Here is a 24,195-nt window from a genome sequence, read left to right as displayed (position 1 = left end):
TAGGCAAATACTAGTTTGGGGGAGTTTTATTTTTGTTTATAAATAACCCACTGACGCACATAGGGCAGGGGAGAGCAATTCCTTTGTCAGTTGAAACAAGAGTGAAAATGCAGTGCTCGGTCTGCCAGGGTGAAAAAAAAAGGTGCACTTTGGACAAAAAAAAAATAAAAAGAAAGAAAGAAGGAAGAAAGAAAGAAAGAGGAAAGACTTAATTCTGATTGATTATCTTTGAGTAATTCTCAACTGCCATAGCATTTATAAATAGGATTTCATCCAACCATTCAGTCTGCTGGAAAAACTTTACAGTTTTCAAGATGACTGTTCCAAGAACAGCCCTAAACCTGCTTCCCTCCCTGATGACATTTGGCTAATGAAAGACAAACAATATACCCAAGAAGATCAATATGAAAAATTGCTGAACTCTGTCCAACTAGACAAAACAGATTTATATCCTTTAAAATTGCAAAACGCCCGTAATCTTTTCTGCAGTCACAGGCTAACAGCTTCTTTTGGCTATCGTTACCCCGTAAGAACCGAACACGGCTGAATTTGAGGAAGACACACGCTCCCGGCGTCTCACAGCACATCAGCCAACAATGCTCAAGTGTCCTGCGTGGGTTTGCGCAATTTGACCGCTGTTTGCCAAGGGACTATCCCCAGTAAAGCAGCGCTCCGAAGACAGTCTCCACCTGGCAGGACAGGACCGTGTATTTCTAGGCCACCAGAACACCGCTGGAGTTGGGAGGTCTGCATAAATCAAGCCTTAAGTTTTTTTTCCATCAAACTTTTTCCTCTTTCTCGCCGACTTTTAGAAGCGCCGCGAGGAACTCTTTCATCGCACAACTGCGGTGCAACTGATGTCATCCCTTTTTTTAACTTCACGTGTGTCAGGCTGTGCAGAGGGAGGCTGCTGAGGAGATACCGCTCTAGCGACAGGCAGAAGGGCTGGTACAACTCAGCCTTCGGTAAAACAGCTCGCGGCTAGATCCCGTGGCCAGCAGGCACTGGTATTTTGTCTTTGGGAAGGTCTAGCCTTACCAGGGGAACCTCCCCTGACCCGAGGATACAGCCCTGGCTCTCTCGGGTTTTTTGCATACGTCCCTTGACATTGCCTCCAGCTGAAAAGCTGCCCCACGAAATGAATTTGCGCCAAGGTCACGCGCTCCTTACAGCGCCGGTTTGCGAGGTATTTAAAAAAATGCAAACTTCCGTATTGTGAAAGTAGCAGATTTCCCATTTACACCCAACGGAAAGCAGAAGACTCATGAGCTCGCGACTAAAAATCGAACCACAGGTTCACAGCAAGCCCGCCAGCCAGCAGCTTTCTTTTGTGCCTTGCAGGTCCCCAGTACCCTCTCTTGGCAAAGACAAAACACGGCACATCCAAATGCAAATCCATTCCCCTCTTTATTCCTATATTCAGCTCCCTGGCTGCTTACAGGGCGGCATGTGTGTGCGCGTTCAATGGGTCCCCCTGCCCCTTTAACGAAGTTTAATAAAACCCTTTTCATTCAGGGGAGCCCGAAGTACAAAGGATGCAAGGCAGGAGCTCCGCCAGAGCAGAAAAGCAAAGCAAACTGGGCGAAGGCACGGGCTCAGCGATCCCAAACTGTTGAATCTCCAGCGGGCAGCTGCCTCCGTGATGCACGGGAGGCAAAAGCCCCGCAGCTGGGAGCTGCAGGAGGAAAAGGGACCCGCACGCCCCCCGGGCAAGGGCAGTTTGAACCCAGGGCAGGCTCGGCAATATTCCTGCTCCTGACCCTTCTCCTCCGGTGACTCGCCACAACGTCCCCCTGCATGAAAAAGTTGCACGGAAAAATACAAAAAGGGGAAGAAAAAGGGGAAAAGGCGAAGCTCGGAGGGCTCAGCGCGGAGGCAGGGAGGCTGCGGGAACCCCTCCGGCGGCGCTCGCAGCATCCCCGCCGCCCACCCTCGGCTCCTGCCCGGGGTCGCAGCCGACCCTCGGCCACCCCCCGGCCCTCCCCTCGGCCCCGGCGGTACCTGGCAGCGTCTTGTGCACCGTGTTGCCCATCGCTCCTCCGCTCGGCGGCGCGGCGGAGCCCGGAGCTCCGCAGGGCCATGGACAGCGCCCGCCTCCCGCCGCCCGCCTCCCTCCCTCCTCCCTCAGCCGCCGCCGCCGCCGCTTCCCTCAGAGCCCGGCCCGGCCCGGCCCGGCCCCGCCACCGCCCCCCGCCCCATAGAGCGGCTCCGCCCCGACCCGGGGCACAACCGAGCCCAACCGAGCCCAACCGAGCCCAGTCGAGCCCAACCGAGACCATCTGAGCCCCCCGCCTCTCGCCGGGGCTGTGGGGTTGTGGGGCCGCCCCGGCTGTGAGGGGGGTGGTGGGACCCCGGGACCCCGCTTTGTGCCTCAGGGAGAAGCATTAATGGGGGCTGTGGGGGTGCTGGGGGTGCTGCCACAAAGGGTCCCAGGATTGGGGTGCGCCTCGTCCCCTCATGAGGTGGGCTTGGGTGAGGCGCCCTACACCACCCCGACATGGCTGGGGGCTGAGGCCAGCAAATTGGGAGCCCACTGATGGCATGGTGGCGAAGGACACCCAGTGCCGGCACCATCGGCCTTGTGGTTTCTCCATCTTCCAGTCTCAGGCATAAAAACAAGTTGGTAGCCCTGTTAGAGGAGGGCGAGGGGCTCCATTTTCTTGCTGGCCCCACTGAGGGGTGAGGCGGCCAAGCCCTTCCTCTCCGGCTCTGCCTGCTTGCCTTTAAAAGGGGAGAAACTGCAGTGTGGGGTCACGTAAATGCCGGTGTTTCCCATGGCAGAAGTCACCTGCACAAACTCTGTCATGTCCCGGGACGTAAAGTGGAATAGGGGAGAGCCGAGCACCAGCAGCTCAGCGGCCTGGCAGAGATCAGGCTCTGATCTATTGAAGTTAAAATAATCTGGAATAACAAGCCTTCAATCCCTACATCATGTTGAACGGGTCAAGCATGGATCAGGAGATGAGAGGGGGGCAGAAAAACCTAATTTCCACGATTTTGTGCCACCATATGGAGGTGTTAAAAACGGGATTATCGGACGAGACACCAGCAGCTGTTCTTAGGAGCGCTTGCACCCATCTGCTGCCGTCGGGGGTTAGCATATGGCTCCCGCTGTCTGCCTGCCCCCAGCACCAGGCACGGTGCCACGGGGCAGGAGCCGGCGCTGCCCTTCGGGGACACGAGGAGGGGAGCGACGCCACGCTGAGCACTGAGGGGAAAGTCCTCGTTTCACTGCACAGCAGGGAACGGGAGGCTTTGCCTAATCCCGAGCGGTTTCCCTCAGCAGGGAGTGGTGGTTATTTTAGGGCTGAAACTGAGCCTTGGTGCCAGAGGGGTTCTCCACAGCTGCCTGCGGGCTGCCAGGGCAGCGATGTGCCCTGCGTGACGCCACCTCCCTCCTTCCACACCCCATCCACAGCAGCCCAGAGACGGTCGCTGCCTTTCCCAAGGGTGTTCCAGCCCTTCCTCCCCCCCAAAACGAGACGAAAATAGAAGACAATGACATGGAAATGCACATCCTTAGGACGTGGAGGCAGCCTCCAGGAATGCAACCGACGCTCCTAGTTCTCCGCATCGTAACAAACGGGGAGTTTGTTAAAATAACCCGCTCCACACAGCGCTAAACAATAAGCACGAGGGATAGTTTGGTGAGGATGACTTCATCTTCCCCAGAAACCACACCGAGAAAGTACAGGAGAACTGGGAGGTGGCACGGAGCGGGAACTGAAAGGCGATGCAAAGTCACTGCTCCGCCTGCAGAAACGCAGAGAGGAGCCAACTGTCCAGAGCAGGGGCCCACAAATGAAGGCTCATTAGCACGCTTCAATTATTTCCGCTCCAGCGAGCTTTGATAACTATTGATAACACACTTCAGTAATCTCTTCTGTAAGCCTGGCAGATGGCTGCTCCTCTGAAGAAATCCCCTTCCCTCTCTCACCCTTGCGTTGACCAAGGGACAGGATGACCCCCGGAGGTGTCCTTCACTTTAATACCTGCCTTCTCACTCACAGACATAAAATAGTAATAGCACCCAAGCTCTTTCCTAGTATTTTTTATTACTAGGTATTAAACCATTTTGCAGACAAGGTTAGTGACGTTATTCGTTTTTTACAGGTGATGAAACTGAGGCACGGGAGACACGTACAAGGTCACCCCATCAGCCAGCAGCAGGCTCGGGAGCAGAGCTCTGGGACGGAGCAGCCCCAGCCCCTTACCTGTGTTGGGTCCAGCTGTGTTGAGCCATGCATGCTGTGCTGCTGCTTCTCCCACTGTGTTCCTCTCCTCCCCCCTCCAAATTTGACTCAGGGTAACACCATGCAAGAGAAAAGGATCCGAAAGGCACTCTGTGTTACACAGATGGATGTAAGACATCTACTTCCCAGCTCGCCTCTAAAGCTTACCGTGTGTGGATGCGCAACCCAGGCCTTTAAAATCTGGGACAAAAAGGAAAAGAGACAGATTTCTTTCTGAATCAAACATGGATGACTTCCACCTAAGGTTTGTTACAGACAGGGATCCACTTCAAACCCTCCTATACCTGTGTAAACAGCCCAGGCCTTTCAGGAGATGGAATGGGCTGCACTGAATGGTAACACATAAACATACTCATCAATGTTATGTTTCCAGAGATGGAAATTACTTCCAAAGAACAGCTAGATTTCCGCTGATTGATACCAGCCTGAGCTATAACTCTCCATAGAGCATCAAATGAGTTGCACTGTCTGTGCAAACCCCTTGGGGGCTTGGGTTTTTTTAGGATGAAGGACAATGTGAGTTGTAAGGTATCGCTGTTATCAGCTGTCAGCCTCGTGTATCTAACAGATGGCAGTAAATAATGACAGGCTCGTCTCTTCCAGCAGCAGTGAGTTAAAGCACTGACAGCTCCGTCCATCTCCCCCCCTCGGGGCAGCGACCCCCCTGTGCTGGTGGGGCACAAGCTCCTGCCATTCCTGGGGCAGCTGCATGGGGGCACGGCGGGGGCAGCAGCCCCAGCTGCTGGGTGCTTCCCTCTCTCAAACTGGCCGGTTTTGTCTTGTTCAGAGTTTAGCTCCTCTGAAAACCTCTCATCCCATACCTACACTTTATTCTTTTGCTACCTTTAGGGCTTCCCCAAATCTCCATCACTTTGTGGAAGCCAGATTGTGGCTTGCAAACACTCGCCTGTGGAGTTGCACTTAGCACTGCTCCACGGCCACAGGGCTGTCACCTCTTGCTCTGGCTTCACACCCCTGCACCTTCAGTTCTCCTCTTTTCTTTTCTTTGTGACTCTAAATCTGAGCAGACACCTGGAGCATCCATTTCTGCTTCAGCCCCAGCTGTCTGGAGCTCTGAGACCATCCAAAGCACTTCCACTTCCATCACGTCTCACCCCAAGCTCTCCCTCTCCCTCCCCTACTAAGCAGGAGCTCCCTGGGAATTGTCAGAGACTGCAGACAAGAAATACCCTGGAAAAATATGTGAGTTGACTCTATGAGCCCACAAGGCTCTTCCAGCATGCAAATGCCACCACACCTAGAAGAGCAGGGAACAGGACATGGTCCCTCTGAGGCGCACGCTGGTGACAAGGGACACACCTCTTCAACAAGTATGAACACACCAAGCAGCACCACAGGAAGAATTGCTTTCCTACTGACACATGTACAGCAAAAAGCTCGTTTTTGCAGCTGTGCTGCATGGCACTACATGCTTCCCCCTGCACAAATCCCACTCCTGCTGGCACCTTTGTGCTTCCTTCCCCTGAGCTAGCGGCTCGGGGACTGCCCGGGGAGGCAGTGGGTCTGCCTGCTAAATACAGATCTCTCATCTCACAACCTCCCAGCCTCTGCACCTCACCTTTGGGAAGAGAGTACTAACGAGCCTCGCTCCTACTCGGAGAGGAGAATAAATAAAAAAAAATGAATTCCCGTAATCCATGTTTTGGGAGGTATTTGGTTAGGAGGGATGCATGTACAGAGCGTCCTCCAGCACGGCGCGAAGCCGTCCTGCCACCCACACGTTCCAACTGCTGCAAGCAATTGCTTTCCTCCCCTGCTCTCAGCGCTAGCACAGGATGCACAGGGTCCCCACAGGTCACACAGAAACTGGCTTTTACTTTTCTTTTTTTTTCCCCTTTAAGAAATTAAGGGAAGCAGAAGCTTCCAGCGTGACAGTAGGAAAACATGCACCTTCCAAAGAGCTTCTTGAACTGGCCTTGACTGCTCAGCAATTGAAGCTGTTTCCTGATCTGAGCCCTTACTGCCTGCTGAAGATTTGGCTGCCGTGAGGCTTATTTACCCAAAGCTGGGGAGATTGAAGCACATTTTCTGGGAGACGGGGCGGAAATGCAGCCCGCAGAGCTGGACCCATCCCGTGGTCAAAAAAACCCTCTGAGGCTTCAGAAGCTGCAGTGCCCATCTGCCCTGGTGGCATTTCTGTATTCAAAATGCAGAAGCAGCTCTGATATGTGCCAGTCGTGCAGCATATGGAAAAGTAATCTCTGACAAGAAGCCGGAGGAATCCTCAGCCAGAGAACATGTGGGCATCGCTGGCAAAAAGGACCCGGCGATGGATTCCTTGGCTGCAGGAATTGCAGCCCAGGCAGAGAGAGGAAACAGTGACACCATGTGCGGCAGGGCTCAGTACGGAGTCACCCGCATGAAACACATCCCAAACTGCTTCGGTACGAGCAGTAACACGGACACCAAGCAGCAGCAGACATCAGGAGCAGAAGCCGGGGTTGCAGTGAGGATGATGAGGCTGCTGGGAGGAGCGAGGAGCAGCCAGCGGGGAGGAAGCATCAACGGGGAGACCCGGGGAAAGCATCTTTTCTGGGAAGAGTGCAGCTGGTTGTTCTGCTGCGCTGTCAGTCCCTGTAGAAGAACGGTGCTTGCTGTCCGGGGAGCCAGAAACCATCAGCCGTGGGTCGTTCCCTGCCCTTTGCACGGGGCATGGGGAGATGAGGGACCCGTGGCTGTGACCCCACAGTCCCAGAGGCACCAGCTCTGCTGGGAGATGCTCCATCTGCGAGTCCCAGACGAATGCCCTTTCCTTCGCCGGGGGCAGTGGGTGGGTTGGGCCCATGTAAGGAAGAATTTCCAATTTAGAAACGAACAGAGGCAGTTCCTATTATTGTTAGTGGAATGTCAGCATCTCTGGTCCCAAGCACCACTGTCAACAAACACGCTCACAAATGCTCCTTCAGCATCAGCCAAAATAAAAATACCCCCCCCCCATTTCTTTCAAAGAAAGCGTCTCGAGCTCAGCATTCACTACACACATAACAAGCCCTCATTTTTCTCTTTAAACCCAGTCTTGTCCATGTAATTTTAACATAAAGGAACTGGCTGTGGGCTGTGTTATCGAATGAGTCATCATTTTATGTGACAGTGTAATACGATTTGGAGAATTCTTGGCACGCCGGTGTGGATTATGCATTATAATCTCTTAATTTGGAGTGCCGGTGCCGCGCGGCATTGACCGGAGCAGGAGGGAAAGAGCAGGTTATCTGCTATGTTACAGCCCTCGCCCTGCTGCTGCTTGCTGGTGTGACCTTTGCAAGTGTGCTACCTGCTCCCTGCTTTGCCTTCCTCGTCTGCGAAGCAGAAACGAGCCTGTGCCTAGCAGCAGGGTAAGCTGATGTTTGTACGGGAGATCTGAGGAACGTTACATACGGGAAAATTATTATTTTAATAAGGGAAGAAAAGCAGAAGTACTTGGTTTTGGATGCAACTGGCTGATCTCTGGCAGTACGATGAGAAATTCCCAGGACACAGCCCCTGCATACCTGTCACAAGCTCATGAGAGGCGGTGAATGATTTCCAGAAACATGAGGAATCGGAAATGCCACCAGGAAAGCTGCTGATTTCCAAACTGCAACTTTTCAGAAAATGAGGATTAATTTCTGAAAAACATTGCCATGCAGAAGATAAATACAGACCGTTGTGGAAACCCCTTCCCACACCTCAAATATTGCATGGAAATGTGGTCTTGACAAGCAACATTGGGTCAAAAACCCCAGACCTGAAAACAGCTTTATTTGCTGGGGGGAACAGAGGCAGTGCCTGGTGAAGGAGGAGCCGCGTTTGGCTCTCAGGGTGAGGGGTGATGAAGATGAGGGGCTGCCACCCTTGGGGGGCGAGGAAGCACGTGTGAACCGGGAGCTGCGGATGCTCCAGGAGGGACTCAAAGTACCGCTGCTGGTTCACCCAGTCCCTCCCGGCAGAGCGGAACAGTTTGGGATCACAGTGTGCTCGGGAGATCCAAACAAATAAACCCAGCGCCTAACATCTGCAACTGTTACTAGCAACCCCCCCAGGCTTCCCATCCCCTCTGCTTTTTTTAAATGCAAGGCGGCCCATATTTAGCAAAGGGTCACGAGGCAGCCAGGAGGCCGGGTACCCATTTCCGAAGCTTTCTCCATCCCTCGGGCCAGCCGCCTCGCCAGCCACGACATTTGGCTGTGTCTGCACCGTGCACGTCGATGGCTTGGCATTAGCCAGAAGCAGCATTTCTGGAAGGAAGATGACTTTGATGAGACCTAACCACCAAACGAGGAGTTTGGGGAGACTGACGAATCCCCTCGGAGAGAAGAAAGCACCCATTCAGAGGAAATAAAACCCACTGGCTACGTTTGTTGGCAAGAGGGTTTCTTGTAAGCGTGGCCTTTGAAAAGCAGCATGCTCCTGCCGAGGCTGGTGTGCCAGAACTGGGAGACGTCTGGGACAGATAACCAACCTCCCCTGAGGCCAAAAGACCAAGTTTTCCCAACCAGCAGTGAGGAGAGGTCACCTGTGGCAGGCGAAGCAGGCAGACGGCTCCGAGTGGCCTCCGGGAGCAATTTGGGGAGGGGAGGACAAATGAGAAGCACAAACATGGGACCTCTGCTTTCAGCTCTCCCCTGTTACTCATTTCCCCAGGCAGGGCAATGACTGAAAGGCCGCTTGGAAATGCAGTAGCTGATAATATTTTACAGCTTAAGAGCTCATGTAAAAACAAAACAAAGCAAAACAAAACAAAACACACACAAAAAAAACCCACCTTATATACTGCCTCTGACATCTCCCAAACATGGGACAAACTTCTTAAGCCTTTACTTGGGAGTTAGTCCTTCGAAAAGAAGGAAGAGGGAAGAGAATGGAGGAATGCTGGATGACCCAGAAAACTGTCAGGGTAAAAAAAAATCTTTCACTTCTTGTTCAATCTTCTCAGGCCTTTCAAACACATTACAGCAAAAGGGAGCTGACCCTTGGTGGCTTACAGTTAATTTGTAAGCGTGAAGCTCTGTGCCAGGGGGATCCCATGCCGCTGTGCCAGCCACCCAGCACAAAGCCGTGGCTGGAAGGGCTGCGGGGCAGAGCAGAGCCCACCAAACCCCGCACTTCTGTGCAGCTGGACCCATCACACCCGGGTTGCGCAGGGAATTGCGCACGGCCACCCAGCAGCACGTCATCACGGGGGGAAAATGCACACAGGGGCCAGCGAGATGCACGAAGCAGCCACGGAGAGACAGAGACGAGCAAAGCCTTTTGTTCTGCACAGGTGAACACAGCAGGGCTGCGGGGATGCTGCTGCTCCCTGTGTGAGCCCCAGCCCTCACAACGAAGCTCATCTCCTGGTTTCCACGAATTGTCCTTCTGGAGCCGCGCCATCGAATCCCGAGCCCATGTGCATAACACTGCTGCCTTTATCCCTAGCCCGGGGAACACGAAATCAGATGACAAAGAATCCAATCTCAGCTGTCCTCTTCAGGGCAGAACAAGGCATGATTTATAGATTTATATACACACATGCCCATCTATTCATCCTCTTAGCAAACAGTTCATGAAGTGTGCCTTAAGCCTTTCTGAATCGGGCAATTCTCTGCTTAGACAATCAATCCCTAACTGAGAGCCTGCAAGGAAAGACATCATGTTGCAGGAATGCTGCAGAAGCTGTTGCATATACTGTTCCCTTTGTTGAGAATAGCATCTTTGCCTTGGATATATTTTTTTTTTCTCCTTAGCCATTTAATTTCATGAAACAGGGCCCGGTTCCAGCAGGCAAGAAGAACATAGCTAGATTTTGCTTCTCCTTTCCTGAAAGGCTGAGAAACCAGATTTTCAAAATGTGCTTAGTGGGCGTTTGGTGGGACGAATTCTCTCCCCTAGTTCGGCATTTTTGAGACCGAGCGAGCACTAGCTACATTGCATATGGTGCCTGGTTTTTCTCCTACAGCAGGTAGCCCAGAGAGCTACAGCTTCCCCTGCTAGGAAACTAAAAAAAATCCTAGGAGCTCTTTTAATTTAATTGCAAGAGGTTTCAGGTTAGAGCTTTTGAGAAAAAGGCTTGGTGCAGAAATTACGGGGAAGAGGTGTTGGAGCTTGCATGTAGAGACCACGCAAACCAAGGGTGATCCCACCGTGGTGATCTTAAACCACTGCAGAACAACTGGTGAGAAGCCCTGGCTGGCTCACCACGCCAGACATTTACCCCCTCTGTTTGCAGAAACACAGCCAGGTGCCGTGGAGAGCTCCGTGTGCCACGGGGAGAGGGTCAGGAGAGCGGGTAAGGAACAGGCGAGAGGAAGGGAGCAGAAGGATCCCTAGTGAATGACGTTCTTGTTTCCACGCATCCTTATTAACAGCACAAAAAGGGGAGAAAACAATTGCCGAGATGTGCTACATCTGCAGAATCATCTCCAAATTAAATGCACGTCAAGGTGCTATAAGGCACTGATAGTTCTTAAAATGTGCTGGGTTTTTAGGTGCCTATTTTAGAGTCTTCCCAGGAGAAAACGGCCTAAACCTGCTATCTCAGCTATTAAAGAAAGAGATGCGATTGCAAATCAGCAACAAGAACCCCTCTGAGACTCAGCAACCTGGACTGGAGCAAACAGCCCTGCAGCCAGGAAAGGCAGCTTTAAAAAGACTCCGTCAAACAGCTCCACTTTCTAAATCCTGCCTCTACGTTTCCTACGCTAGGCAAGCCCTTCAGATCGTGGGGAAGCCCTTTTCCACCAACCTGCTGCTGGAAACCATCCTTTTGGCCACGACACACCTCTGCATCGCCCAGCTTTCGGCTCTGCCTCCTCGCGGGTCACTGTAATACCTGCCACACGTGGGGCAGGACCTGCACGGTCCCAGCTCAGCAGACGTCAGCTGAGAGCAGCACCAGAGCTCCTGGAGAACATCCACAACGCCAGGTAGCTGTGCAATGAGCCTGGCCATTGTTGGCTGTTTTGTTTGGTTTTTTTTTTGTGTGTGTTTGTTTTTTTTTTTTCATGAGCTCAGTGACCCGATTTACAGCTATTTACCCACGTTTTAATTTTTAACAGGCAATTTCTCGTAATGAATCCCGACCCTGTGACTAAATGGGCACTGCTGGGAGGACCACCAGCTCAGGCAGCACTGAACTCACAAGGCTCCGTCCCAGCAGGCACTCAAAACCTTGACCTTGCACCAACTGAGACCCAATCCCATCATAGGGCGAGTTTTCTTCCCATAAACAAGACTGGGATGTGAACCTTGATCCCTTTTTCCCTGTGACTGGGAGCAGGATCCAGGCTTTCTCTTCCCCTTGAGAGGCACTTGGAGATAGGCAGCTGACAGACAGCTACTACAGTGCCACGTGGATTTGGGGATGTTTACAAAACTGCAGAAGCCAGAGCTGTCTAATAAAGGCAGAACGCTGAATTCATTACGCCCCCAGACTGGGTTTGGGCTCAAAGAAATTTCAGATGAAGGGGATGTTACGAAACTTAATAGGACATTAAAGCCTTTCTTCTGCCGTGCCAAAGAGCCAGCCTTGCAGCCTGACATTTAACACTTCCCTTTGAAAAGCTCGAGCCCCATTCCAGGCTTTGCACACTCACACAGACCCACCCTGACAAGTCACGTAGCCCATCACTCCCAGAGAGGTTTGCACCAAAACAGCCGGGGGGGGACAACAAGAAACAAGGTCCCAGCTTTTTGGTGCAGCCAGTGGCACGAGTGCGCCGACAGCGAGCTGAAAAGCACACTGCCATGGGGCTGCCTGGCCCGTCCTGGCCAGCTCGGGGATCTCTGTGCTTCCCATCACTGCAGCCAGCCCCTGGCAGGATGCTGAGAGGTGGCTGGGTGAGGATGCCCCTTACCTGAGCTACGCTGCCCCAGCAGCTTCTCAGGGGTCTGCCAGGCACCGTCAGCTCCTCACGGGACTCAGCAAAGGCTCCAGAGGTGTCTGCAATCCATCTCCAGATACTTCCCAGCCCTTCTTTAAGTGCGTTAGGAAGTGAAAGCAGTGCATGAAGCACACGTCTGGTTGGGTTAAGCACTCCACCTGCATCTACTTCAGGTACTACCCCCAGAAATGCCCTGGAAGCCACCGGCTCACCTCCATCCTCTGCTGCCCTGCGAAGCACGGACATTTGTACTCCCCTCCACAGCACGCTGCAGGCTGCTGCTGCTGCACAAAATTAATGCTGCCACAAGCACTTTGGGAGCAGCAAGGAAGCTGAGCAAACCTGGGAAGGTACCAGCAGGTTTTCACGGTGTGCTCCTGGCAGCCTCACCAGGGGGATGCTCAGGGCCAGCTGCAGGTAGGACACCGGGGCAGACGTCTTCACCTGGCCATCTGTCTTCATCTGCTGAGCATTACGAGCAAAACAACACGGGTCAAAACACCTGCAGAGCCGGGCTTTCGTAAAAAAGAGGGAACTGAGCACTGAGGAAGAGGCTGTGGTGGCTCTGCAGCCATCAGCTTCCAGCAGCTTAATGCAAGGAAGCTGTGCTGATGGGCAGAGCACGGGTGAGACATCCAGTCCCTGCATCTTCCAGCCCCCTCTGCTCTTTTACCCTCAAACAGCTTCTCCCTGGCAAGCAGCTTTGCAGCACCAAGTCCCTGCTTGCAGCAGACAGCTTTGTTCACCAAGCACCAAGTCCAGCTCATCTTTCTTTGCTCTGAACTGGGTTTGCTCAGGGTAGGAACTGGACTGAGCTTCGGGAGGAAATCAACAGTAAATCCGTCATTGATTTTCCCATGGCCATGAATTCTCTCTGTTTATTTTAAAACCCATATCCATTCTGAATGGAAGAGCACTCTATTACAGAAGAGTTTTATCTAAAAAGAGGAATCTGTTATATATCCCTGTGCAGTGAAAAGGAGGAGATGCTTCGCAGTACTTGTGATACAGCCAGGTAGGGAAGAGAACAGTTTGCGAGACATCATCTCCACTACCTGGCAAGGACTGAGCCTGCTGCCTTCACTCTGCTCTTGGCTTCCACTGGCCCATCCATCACCTGCCTCTTTAACTGGCAATGATGAGGAAATTATGCATGTGAGCAGCCATGTGCACCACAGGGTGTAATTCCTAGCGTCCCAGAGCAAACATTTTTCCTGGTGCTAGCAGGTGTTTCCATCCTTCATCTGGACTTTTATGAAGAGTGCTGCTGGGTATCTCCCTCCAGCTGCTCCCACCGCCAGCCTGCCAGCTGTGTGCCAGCTGATAAAACAGCAACGGGGAAGGTTTCTGGGGCATCTGGAGCATCTCGGCGTGCCCTGCCATCACCCACAGAGTGGCGTTGAAGGCTGGCATGGGAGGAAGGAGCAAGGGTGGTGAGCAGAGCAGCTGGTGGCTCCTCGCGTTCCCTCAGACCTGGTGGGTTGTGTCTGTGGGCAGGACGGGACAAGTGGGTCTCTCAGCTGTTGTCCCCAAAAACGTCACGTTGGTCTAAGCCCTCCACGAGCAGAGGCAGCAGTCCCCTTTCTCCCTCCCCAGCGCCGCAGCAGCCGGTCACAGCGGTCAGGGATGTGGCCAGGGGCTGGGACTGAGCGAACTGCACCAAAGGTGCCCACAGCGAGCAGCAGCACGCTCGAGGCTCAGCCCTGCGGCTCCAAGCAGCAGCAGCCCAAAGAGCTCGGGCTGTGCCTCCTCAGGAGGTGTTTTCATGGCTCTTTTTCCAGGCATCTCAGCACTTCATGAGACACAAACAAGCCTCGGAGCACCCTATGGAGGCAGGGGCTGCTGCACTGTGTTTCTGCAGGGAGAAACCAAGGCACAGAGGTGCCACCCAGCTGGGAAGGCACTGGGAAGGTCTCCTGCCGCGTGGGTTGGGGCACCCAGGCTTCTCTGTAGGGGCAAGCCCCTGGCACAGCTCCCCTGGGGCACGAGGACTCCAGGTTAGGAAGCACCAGGACCAGAACTGGTTCCCCACAGCAGCACCCCTTCACACGACGTGACTGCCACATCACGGGGGGACAGGGCTGCCCAGGTCCCTGTCTGCACTCGGTCTGGCTGCAGTTACACTCAGCGTTACGCTGCGATCCGCCAGTCCCCATCCTTGAAGCAGCAGGGGTTTATCAGCAGGATCCGACCTACAGCATCCCCCTGCATGCCTCTGGGCCACACACAGCCCTGCGCATCCGGGGGCTGCAGCGCTGCCCTGCCCCGGTCCTGGAAAGGACTCGGGATTTTCTGCATATAGAACGGGCTCTCTGCCGGGGCAAGCTTCACATCGAGCTCCGAAACGACTTCCATCTCTGAGCCATACCAGCCCCAGGAGCCAGCTCTCCAAAACCCCAAAAGGTCAGACCACATAGCTCTGCAGTGTTTGGTATTTCTGGGTTTGCAGCCATGTAGCGTCCCCAGGAATTAGAGAGGCAGGGTCCCAAGTCTCTCTCTGAAACAAGGCAAGCCGCTGATTAACAGAAATGGAATAGGGAAAAACAGGACATGTGTTTACTTTCCTTATTTCTTTTGCTGTAATTGTTCCAGACCTGTCCAAGGAAAGCATCCCTCAGGGCTTATCGGAGCAGCCACCGCAAAGGAGAACAAAGGAAACACCAATCATTTCCAGTAAATCAAAAAATGACAAGCTTTAACCTTCAGGAGAGAACAGATTCCTGCAAAGGGTTGGGCCGCCCTGTCTTTGAGTTTCCTTTTCTCCAGTCCCAGTTTCCTAGCAAAAGTTTCCTCAAACAATAGAGATTGGCATCAAACGTAAAACAAAACTAAAAATCAAAATTAAAACACCCTCCTCGCACAAATAGGCTGAAAATGGAAAGACGTGGCGTGTCCCTGGGGAGCAATCGGTCACTCCGAGGAGCTCACGGCAAGCAGCGCAGCCCCGCTGCAGCATCACGAAGGGCTGAAGGACGCCTCTTGGCCCCCTCTCCTTCCCTTTCTGCATGCAGGAGAGATATCGGGAACCAGGACGTGGCTGCTCACACCACAGAGGCTGGGAAGGATGAGGAGGTGCTCAGAGCAGGGGCACAGCCTTTAGCCACCTGCTGCACCCAGGCACGAGCTCGGAGGGGCTGGGGGTACACGCATCGCTCTGGGAGCTGGGCGCAGCCTCACCCCACTCCTCTTTTTGGCACCAGTTCCCTCCGCAGTTCTCAGCTCACGTGTGCTCAGACGTAAAGCAGACTTAGAGAAGTCTCTAAAGACAAAAAAGAGCTAAATGATATCCCTCTTTTTGGCAAAGAGGGATTGGCCCAGACACCACAGCTGACCCTGCTCTCCTTTCAAAAAACCTCAAGGTGCTGACCAGGACTCCCAGTTATCCAGTGGGAACGAACAGGAAGCCAGCCCAACCTGATGGCACGCTGGGTTAAAAGTATCTCCTGAATCAGGAGGAGTAAAGAAACTGCACACAAGCACACACACCTGTGACTATCAGAAACCATGCAAAGCTAAGCAACCGAGAGACCCTTTGAGAGCGGCAGATGTTAGATACAGCTGGGTAATTGCTCGGGCTGCTGTAAATCTCAACTCAAGGGCCTCTTTTTCATGGAGGATGCTTTTCAAAGCCCCACAGAGAACAAGAAGTCCTTCCCGTTTTACTCACACATCCTTCCACCTAGAAAAAAACAAACAAACACAGACATCTCAAAACCTTGTCTGGGGAACAATTCTCCACTATAGAGTCGCATCCAGGGCAGAGCTGAGGCGCAGCAGCCTCGGGATGGGCTGTGCAGAGTCACCACGGCCAGGCTGAGCTTTGTAACCCGCGTGCAGCTCTCCCTTCCCCTCGTCCCAGCTCACCCTCCATTGTTTTACCATCTTTTAATCTACCTGGGCAGTTACCGATAAGAAAGGTTTGTTCTCTGGGAAAAAAAACGCCTCGGTAGGCTGCAGCTGAAGCAAGAGCTGTGCAGGGGTAAGCTGCTGCTCCCAAGAATGCGCCCCAACCTGAAGGACGGGCTGGGCAGAAGTCTCTGCTCTGAGCTCTGCTGGAGCCAGGACTTACTCACGCTGACATTGGCTCTGCACGGGCAGCGACTCCTGCAGATGTGAGTGAGTGCAGTGGGCTGGCTCGAGAGCCCCTGCAGCTCAGCACCCTGCCCCAGACAGGGGATGGTTCACTCTTAAAATAAAGATAAAATCAAGGGGGTTAGAGCAGAGTGGAACTTCTGATGTTTTCCCAGTTGGCAGAGATTTGCATGCAAGGAATCACAGAACAGAAGGGAGAACAGGTGTGCTAGAGCAAGGAGCAGGTGATGGAAAGGTAAGAGAAAGCCACCAGGACACCTCAACCACCATAGGAAAGGGAAGAGAAAGGCACCAGGAGAACACCTCAACCACCGTGCTCCCATGGATTGAGCTGCCAGCAGGGCAAGCACAGCACAGGACACCAAAAGCCGTGGCCGTCAGCAGCCACGGGTTTCCCTAGGAGAAAAATACGGCTGTGCTAACACTGCCGTGTAAATACCCACGCATTTCCCTCCCTTCAGTGAGCCAAGCCGTGGTAATTAGGATACCCCAAGCACCGAAACACCGCACGCTGCCTGTCCTGCCAGTGCTGTGCTGGAGCAGTGACCCACACCAGGAGCTCACCGCTCTGCTGCAGCCACCCAGCTGCCCAACGCCGGGTAGGAAATGTCCCCTGCTGCTCTGGCAGTGGCCCTGCCTGCACACAGGGATGTTTTCAGCATGTTTGATTTCTCTGTAGAGAGGAAAAGGTGGTGGTTTTATGGCAGAACCATGGCTTGAGGGTTAGTTTCCAAAGAGATGTGAGCTTCCCTGAGCCATTTGCCAACTCTGCTGACGGCTGGCTGCTAGGGGTAAGCCACTGAGGGTCATTTCTGTGCCGTGCACATCAGCCTTTATCGGAGCCATCCACCCCACAGACGGGACGGGGACCCCTTCATTAATGCCAAGTTTCCAGGAGCTCCAGCAGCTCCAGACGAAGGCTGTTCCCAGTGCTACAGATGCTGCAGCAGGTTGCAGCTTATCTGCAGGAGGGCAGGAAATCACCGGGGAAGGAACTTGGACTTGGGGTGATGAACCGAGCACAGCACCCGTATCTCTGGAGTCTGCTCCGATAACAGCTGCCAGCTCCTGACCTGCCGAAATCCAGCTGCTGGAAGAAAATTGCACGTGAGGGAACAAAGCTCCCACCCTTCGCTTTGCAGATTCACCCAGCACCAAACTCAAACTCCCCATCCGTCAAAACCCATCATCCCCAATACCAACCACAAACCCCTGATTTGCTGCTCAGAGGATCCAGAAAGGAGTTCACGGCCCTGAACCCTGAAAAGTCTCACTGAAAGAGCCATGGATAGATGCTGCTCCCTGAGTAAAGTCTCCAAAAGCATGCCTCCAAACTGCATTTGTGCATGGGGCCAGTGTGAAATTGAACCAACTGAAGTGAAATCAGATCTCAGGAAAAACTCCTGCTTACAGGGAATTTGTTAAAGCCCTGAACCAAAGAGGCACCTTCTCACTACGTGCTCTGGTTTTTCTCAGTAGCTATGCTGGAGTTCGCCATGCTTCTCTTGCTAGTCCTGCTCCAGTGAGCTCTCGCTGAGGAAGTGCTGGGTTTTCCCTGCCAAGAGTGAATGAAAATGAAGTGAATTCTCTGACAAGTGCTCAGCTACAAGAAAAAAGACATCCCACAACAATAACAAAGCTTTGGTCCAAAAACTCAGAACCATGGTGGAAAGAAAAGGCTTTTCATCACCATTTCACATGCTCTGATACAAACTTTGCCAGCATAAACCAGCCATGCCAGTGAAATGAATTCACTGGTCTTTTAATCTCACCTTTCCTTCCCTCCAGGTTGGTTTTAACCCAGGTCACTTATCTAATCGGCTCACGCACCTGCACACCAGGGAGGAGCTGGTGCAAGGGCAGGACAAACAGTGAGAGTGCTTCTTCCCGTGGAAGCGGTGGCTTTTACCCCTCAAAGTGCCCTTGGGTTCTTTCTGTGCCAGCAAAGGCAGCCAGCACGAGCCAGTAGCAGTGCAAGAGTGAAAAGTAAGTGCTGCCATCCCCCTGCTGCCTCTCTGTGGGTCAGTCCCTGCTGCCCTGAATGGTTTTGGATGTTGTGAAAATAGATAGTAATTTATTAAACCCTCTACCCTCATTTGATTTAGTTTCCTTTAGGAAGGACCTCTGGAGACCAGCCTGCCTGTGTGAGCCATCACCCCGTTCATTGCAGTGCTTTGGATGATGTCTCGGGCTCTTCTCTGCTTCCAGGAACCTACCTGGGCTTGCTTCTGGCCGCAGGGGTGGGACAAGACCAGGAGCCAAGTCACTCCCCCAGCTGCCCTTGTATCATTCTTCAAAAGGGCTGGTGTGGAAAAAGGGTCCCTTTTAAGGAAATGCTAATGGAGGTAAACCAAAAGCATTATTCTTAAAATTACAAAAAGAGATGGAAAGAGAGAGAGCGGCTCTCATCTTTCATATAGATGAAACCCTGGGCTGCTGGAGGCTTTGAAATCCCATCCACAAAATCGCTAGTTTTACCCCCCTAACTTCTTGTATCCACAGTATCAATGTGCTAGCGTTGCTCTGTCATTTACCCCAGCCCAAGTTTTCCCTTTCAAAGATGCAAAGCTTCAGCAGCTCCCAGGCTGTGGGGATGCAGCAAGGAGCAGCGGAGCAGCGAGAGCAGAAGCCACGAGTAGCTCGAGGTGTCCTTCACGGAGAGCAGACTCCTTGGGAGCACGTGTGGGCTCCTGTGATGTACCACGAGCATTGCAGATAGGCCTGAGGCCAGAAAGGGAGAGCTAGAGAGCTGCCAGGTTTGTAACTTCTAGGATGAGGATGGCACCCACGAGTAGTCTGCCTGCCCTCCAAGACCACGGATGAAGTCACAGAAGAGGAGGAGAGTCACGAAACAACACCCGGAATATTTATATGCACACGAAAGCCCAGAACGATGTGCTCAAGCCTCTCTTTAGGGCTCCAGGAAAGTTGGCAGAAAGTTGGGCATCTCTTTGTTTCTTTTTTCTGCGCCTACCACGCAGTTCAGGCTGCGAGCTGAACAGGCTGAGAGGCACAGCTCCGAGACAGAGGACTCTCCCCATGGGGAAGGAGAAAGCTGCAGGCTTTGGAGAGAGTTAAAACACCTCTCTTGGGACAGGTTTCCCAGTTCCCCTGAGCCAGTCTTATTTTGTGTGCCAACAGGCAAAGTACAAATCTCCACCTCTGAGCCCGACAAGCGTGGTGTGTGCTGCTGTGGGTGCATCTGTGTCTATTCCTGCCTGCATACCAGGCCTGGGGGAGCGTTGCTGCAGTTTGCCCCTTTGGGGACAGCGATGCGGCTGGTATGCAAGGGCTGGAGACAAGCAGCAGCCCTGGTATGTGGCATCACCCAGCCTCTGCTCCCTTCTGCAGCCCTCTGATCTCGCCCCTACCTTGGTGTCCCGGGCACGGCGTGTGAAGCATTCAGCAGCAGGGCAGGGTTCACGTCTCTGCAGCCCTCGCTGCTGGCTCCCATCCCCTTCCTTGCCAAACCAGGCTGACATTCCCTTCCCAATTGTTTCAGTAAAACCGCCCTGGGAGCCTTGTGAACCAGGGAGAGAAAACAGGTCCAGCTCGGAGAACAGCAGCCTCCTCTCCCATTCACAGTGCAGGTGCAGTCAAGAAAGGCTTGGCACAGAAGTGGGAATAACGTGGTGCTGCCGGCAAATGATTTATGATATAAATCTATTGCTCTGAGTAAAATCTACAGGGCAGCTTGTGGTGGCTAAGCACAACTTGAGCAGGGCCCAAGGAAAGTAGTCCTGGTGCCAGAGAGGTGCTGTGCCCACGCTGTCCTCATCTGCCAGCCCCAGCCCCTGAAACAACCGGAGCACCTGCCCTGGGCTAAAGACATTTCCAACCCAAAACTTAGAGGTAGAAAGGACACACTTGGAAAAGAGAGCCCTAAAAACACTCTCGTGAGATAGACAGGATGTAGAAATAACTCAAAATGTTCAGTTCTTGTTCTTCTTAGCCCAAGGTATCCATCACTCGGAAACCCAGGAGCCCACACACGTCCAGACCTTGCCTGTTTTCTGCCCGACTCCTGACTGCACCATCAGGGTTTAGGAGAGGATTTCTTGCTACGTCCTACAGAAGTCAACGGGAAAGCTGAGGGCAGGGTTGGGTCCTTCTGTTAGATTTGGGCCTAGATTTAGGCTCCTCTCATTCCAAGTACCGAGCGTGGCTGTAACCCCAGCTCAGGGAGCTGCTTGAGGCTGACAGATTAACATGGGCAGAAGTTGGTGTTTCCAGGGGGTCAGATATTTTCCAGAAGACAGCGTTGCTCCCACTTGCATGACAGCCTTAAGTTGCACAACAGAGTTAGCTTCATCCACCCACTTACTCCATGTTCTCAGGCTACTAGAACAGCTTCATGAGAAGCGCCAGTGACACAACTCCTAGGATGAAGGGGTTTTCCCACAAAGCATCCCACTTCCAGGGGAATTCAGAAGGCTCTTGAACCAGTTCTGCCCATCCCAGCCAGGGAAGGCCAGGCCAGCGTGACACTGAGCAGGACAGTGATGAATATTGGCTGTCCCTGAGCCGAGCAGCCTCTTCGTTTTTTCTCCACACACACAGCTGCTTTTCAGACATGCTGAAGCTGCAATGTTAAGGCAGACGTTGGAAAGATGGTTGGATGGATGGTTGGATGGATGGATGGATGGATGGATGGATGGATGGATGGATGGATGGATGGATGGGCAGGCTAAAATGTGTGAAACAAATGAGAGCTGCTCTTGTTCCTGAAAACAAGACACCTCACATTTGGCAAGAATATGCACCCGGTCTCAGCTGTTTTTCTGGTGGCCATACCTGCTTAAAAGCACCTGGCTGCAGTCTGTCTCCCCTCCAAGGAACAACCACCAACCGGCTACAAAACCATCCCATACAGCACAATCTTTGATGTTGCTCCTCCTGTTCGCACACACAAGTTTCTCTCTGCAGCCCCTAACGAGACATATCGGACCTTTCACAAGGCATAATAAAACCTCATACGAGTATATTTTATCTCACCCTTCCCTACACCTTTCAAGCCTTTGCATCTCCCAGCAAACATCAGTCCTCTGGACCCCTGGGCCATCTTTGCCCTTTGGGAGATCTGTCTGAACCGAGACGCAGCAGCTCGTGAGGGACACATCCACCCAGCTGGGAGATGGCAAAAGCGCCGAGAGCCCACAGCTGAGGGTCTCCTGGAAGCCACGTGCATCGGGGCACAAACCCCACCGAGGTTTGTTATTTTTCCCGCAATGGCAAGAAGTGGCTGTGTGAGACCGAAGTAGTGCAACTTGCTGGGTTTTCAACAGGAAATCTATTTTGGGACCTAGGAGGAGGGCTCCTTAACCTTCACTCTTGGAAGGAATTGTTGATGATCTCACTGCATGGCTATCAGTGTCCTGGGCCAAATTCTCCTTATGCTCTTGGACTTCTGATCAGCTAACAAAGCAGATGCATGAACTAATTAAAGAAGCAGAGCCTGTGTTTTCTGCTTCTTACAGCTCTATATTCAGTAGCTGGTACATGACACCTCGTGAGCTGATGCTTGTCTGTCTGTGATCTAAGATGAAAGAAACATTCACAAAATAATCCAGGGGGATGGGAGCCTGAACACTCTCTGCTCGGGCTGTTTCAACATATGGAGAAACAAAATCAATGACAGAATCCCAGATTCACGGGCCGTAGTTCTCAGGAAGGCAATTACAAAAATAAGCTGATTTCTTCTGGCTAAAAGCACGTCATACCTGAGATGACGCCACCTGGAATTTGTAATCCGATTTTGCAAGAGGACAGACTGTGACCAGGTTCCACGGGTCTCTTCAATCCTTAATTACTACGGGATATTTAATCCTATAGCATGTTTCATTGGAGGCAGGAGACTAAAACAAAGCTGCGTTGGCTTGACACAGAAACAAGCACAAATGGTTCCAATGCCACTAACCTGTTGCTGTTTGACTTAGGCTCTCCAGCAATTTTTATTAGATGCACACGAGGAACATCATTAAAAATAAAGTAAACTAACCTGTAATTTAAAAAAAGAAACCTTCTCTTCCCTGAGTTATTTATTAACCAGGTCAGAATCTGTCGAGGCTTTCTTAACTATTAACAAACAGTTCCCAAGATCAGGACAGAAGCCCAGACCAAACTGCACAATTTAATGACATAGATTCGGAAATTTATTGCTCTCCTTGGCCAAACATCGACCTGCAGCTGCACACAACCACCTCTCCCCCAGATCTCCAAGAGGAGCTCGGAGCTTAGGGTCCTGCTCCCTACAAACAGCGCTGCGGGGACTATTCCCAAGGTGAGGCAGGAACAAGCAGCCATAGAAACTTAAGACAGACATAAACACGCGGTGAGGATGACATTCTCCTACACCCACTATTGAGAAACAGATTTGGCTGAGGAAGACGTATGCCATTGCCTGCTTTAATACAGAAAATACACGGCTTATCTAGCAGGAAGCCAACAGACATGGATGCATGTCTGGGAGAAATAATGACCAGGAAACCAAACCTCTCAGTGTTAAGTGCTTCTGAACACTCGTACCTAGGGGAGAAGAAGAGCAGATGGCAGCCGAGAGCACCGGTTCCTGCAGCAGGTGAGCAGCTGCCCTCTCCGTCCCACGTGGGCTCTCAGATCTGCTCAGGAGCAGTGAGCCTAAAGCAGACGGTGAGGGTATCGTGTCATGAGCACTGCTGGATCAAATACAACAAGCCTATGAGAAAAGCAAGAATGTGAGTTTGTATCACAGCCTCTGGGGTCTCGATTTCTGGAGGTTGGTGCAGAGAAAGGTGTCATTTCAGCTTTCTTTTTTCACCCGCTGCCTGTACCTTACAAGGGGAGCCTTCACTGGCCTCTCCAACACAGAAAACGTCACAGAACTGAGACGGACAGGAGCTGCTAAGGGTCACACACTGTGTTTTGAGCTGCGTGGGGCTGTGCCGTGCTGTTTGCTCCCAGACAAGGACCCTTTGACACCAGTGCGTTTCCAGCAGAGCTCGCTGCCGCTGCGGAATTACCGACGGGCATCGGGGAGAAAAACCAGCACCGAGCTGGCTGCTCGTGGGCTCGGCTCCTTACCCTGCATCACGCCTGGAAGAGTCTCTCCCCACCAGCCTCCTGAGATGTTCCCTGCCACCGCCGCTCCAGTCTCCTCCCCAGCCCTGTCCCACACAGGGCCTTCATCCCTTCGTCCTCCTCTCTCCTCTGCCGCAGATTTCTGCTCCGTGTCTTATTCCTGCCCACCCTCCCTAAAGGAGGCTACATCCAGGGTTTGATCCCACTTGTTGGTGAGGCCCTGGGTGCATTTAAGAGGCAACCTGGATGACTGCGCAGCCACCACTTTGTAAAAGCTCCAGAGCTGGTGGATGTTAGGCGCCCTTACTAACATTTTGCTGTTACTACTCCTCACGATTTGCCCAGCTGTGCTCTGGGAAACATCCTTCTGGGCAGGATCTGCAGAGGAGAAGGAATCGGAGAAGCTGACAAGGCAACCAACTGGCCCAGTTTCATGCCCTGTAATGATAATTGCTTGTATGAGTGGAAGGGAAAACCAAACCTGATTTGTTTACCAACAGACATATGTCTCTATAAAATAAAGAGGCTCAGCTGAATTGAAGGCTCCTTTGGGCAAGGACATGGCATTTACGTTATAGCTGTGGGCTCGAAGCACATGTCTGATGTACCATAAAAATAAAGATGTTCTCTTAACCATTATCTACAAAAAGCAAAATAATTAGCATTGCCAGAAAGCTCTATTTTGACATTTCATTCCCCCTGCCTTTCTTATGGGTATCCTCGGGGCTGCTCCCAAAGAACTTACGAAAGACATTCTCTGCTTCTTCCCTTTTCAACCCCATCTTAGCATTGGGATGGTTCTGACTTCCTTTGAGGCATAAATGGCATTTGACACGCACGCCCTCCACAAAGCCAGAACCACGGCACGGCTAGGTATGGTGCTGGCAAGCAGAAACAGCCTCGTTTCCTTTGTTTTGTCCCTAAAATTTCAA

General features: G+C 52.4%; 1 protein-coding gene across 5 annotated transcripts in view; it reads right to left on the bottom strand.

The window, feature by feature from the left end:
- The window catches only part of NEURL1B (neuralized E3 ubiquitin protein ligase 1B), a 117,634-nt gene that overhangs the window by 30,039 nt on the left and 63,400 nt on the right, over positions 1–24,195 (bottom strand). Inside the window, exon 1 of one of the 5 annotated variants that reach the window (XM_038186494.2) lies at positions 2,002–2,167. The exons of the other annotated variants lie outside the window; for them this stretch is intronic. Within the exon in view, the coding sequence (XP_038042422.1) occupies positions 2,002–2,032 (31 nt within the window). The 5' untranslated portion in view covers positions 2,033–2,167. Of the gene's footprint in view, positions 1–2,001; positions 2,168–24,195 lie in introns of those variants that run through there. 5 annotated transcript variants of the gene reach the window in all.

This window comes from Anas platyrhynchos, chromosome 14 (genome assembly GCF_047663525.1).
Source record: "Anas platyrhynchos isolate ZD024472 breed Pekin duck chromosome 14, IASCAAS_PekinDuck_T2T, whole genome shotgun sequence".
In the NCBI taxonomy this organism is placed as follows: domain Eukaryota; kingdom Metazoa; phylum Chordata; class Aves; order Anseriformes; family Anatidae; genus Anas; species Anas platyrhynchos.
The sequence above is the reverse complement of the archived record's forward strand: the minus strand, read 5'-3'. Positions and strand labels throughout refer to the sequence as shown.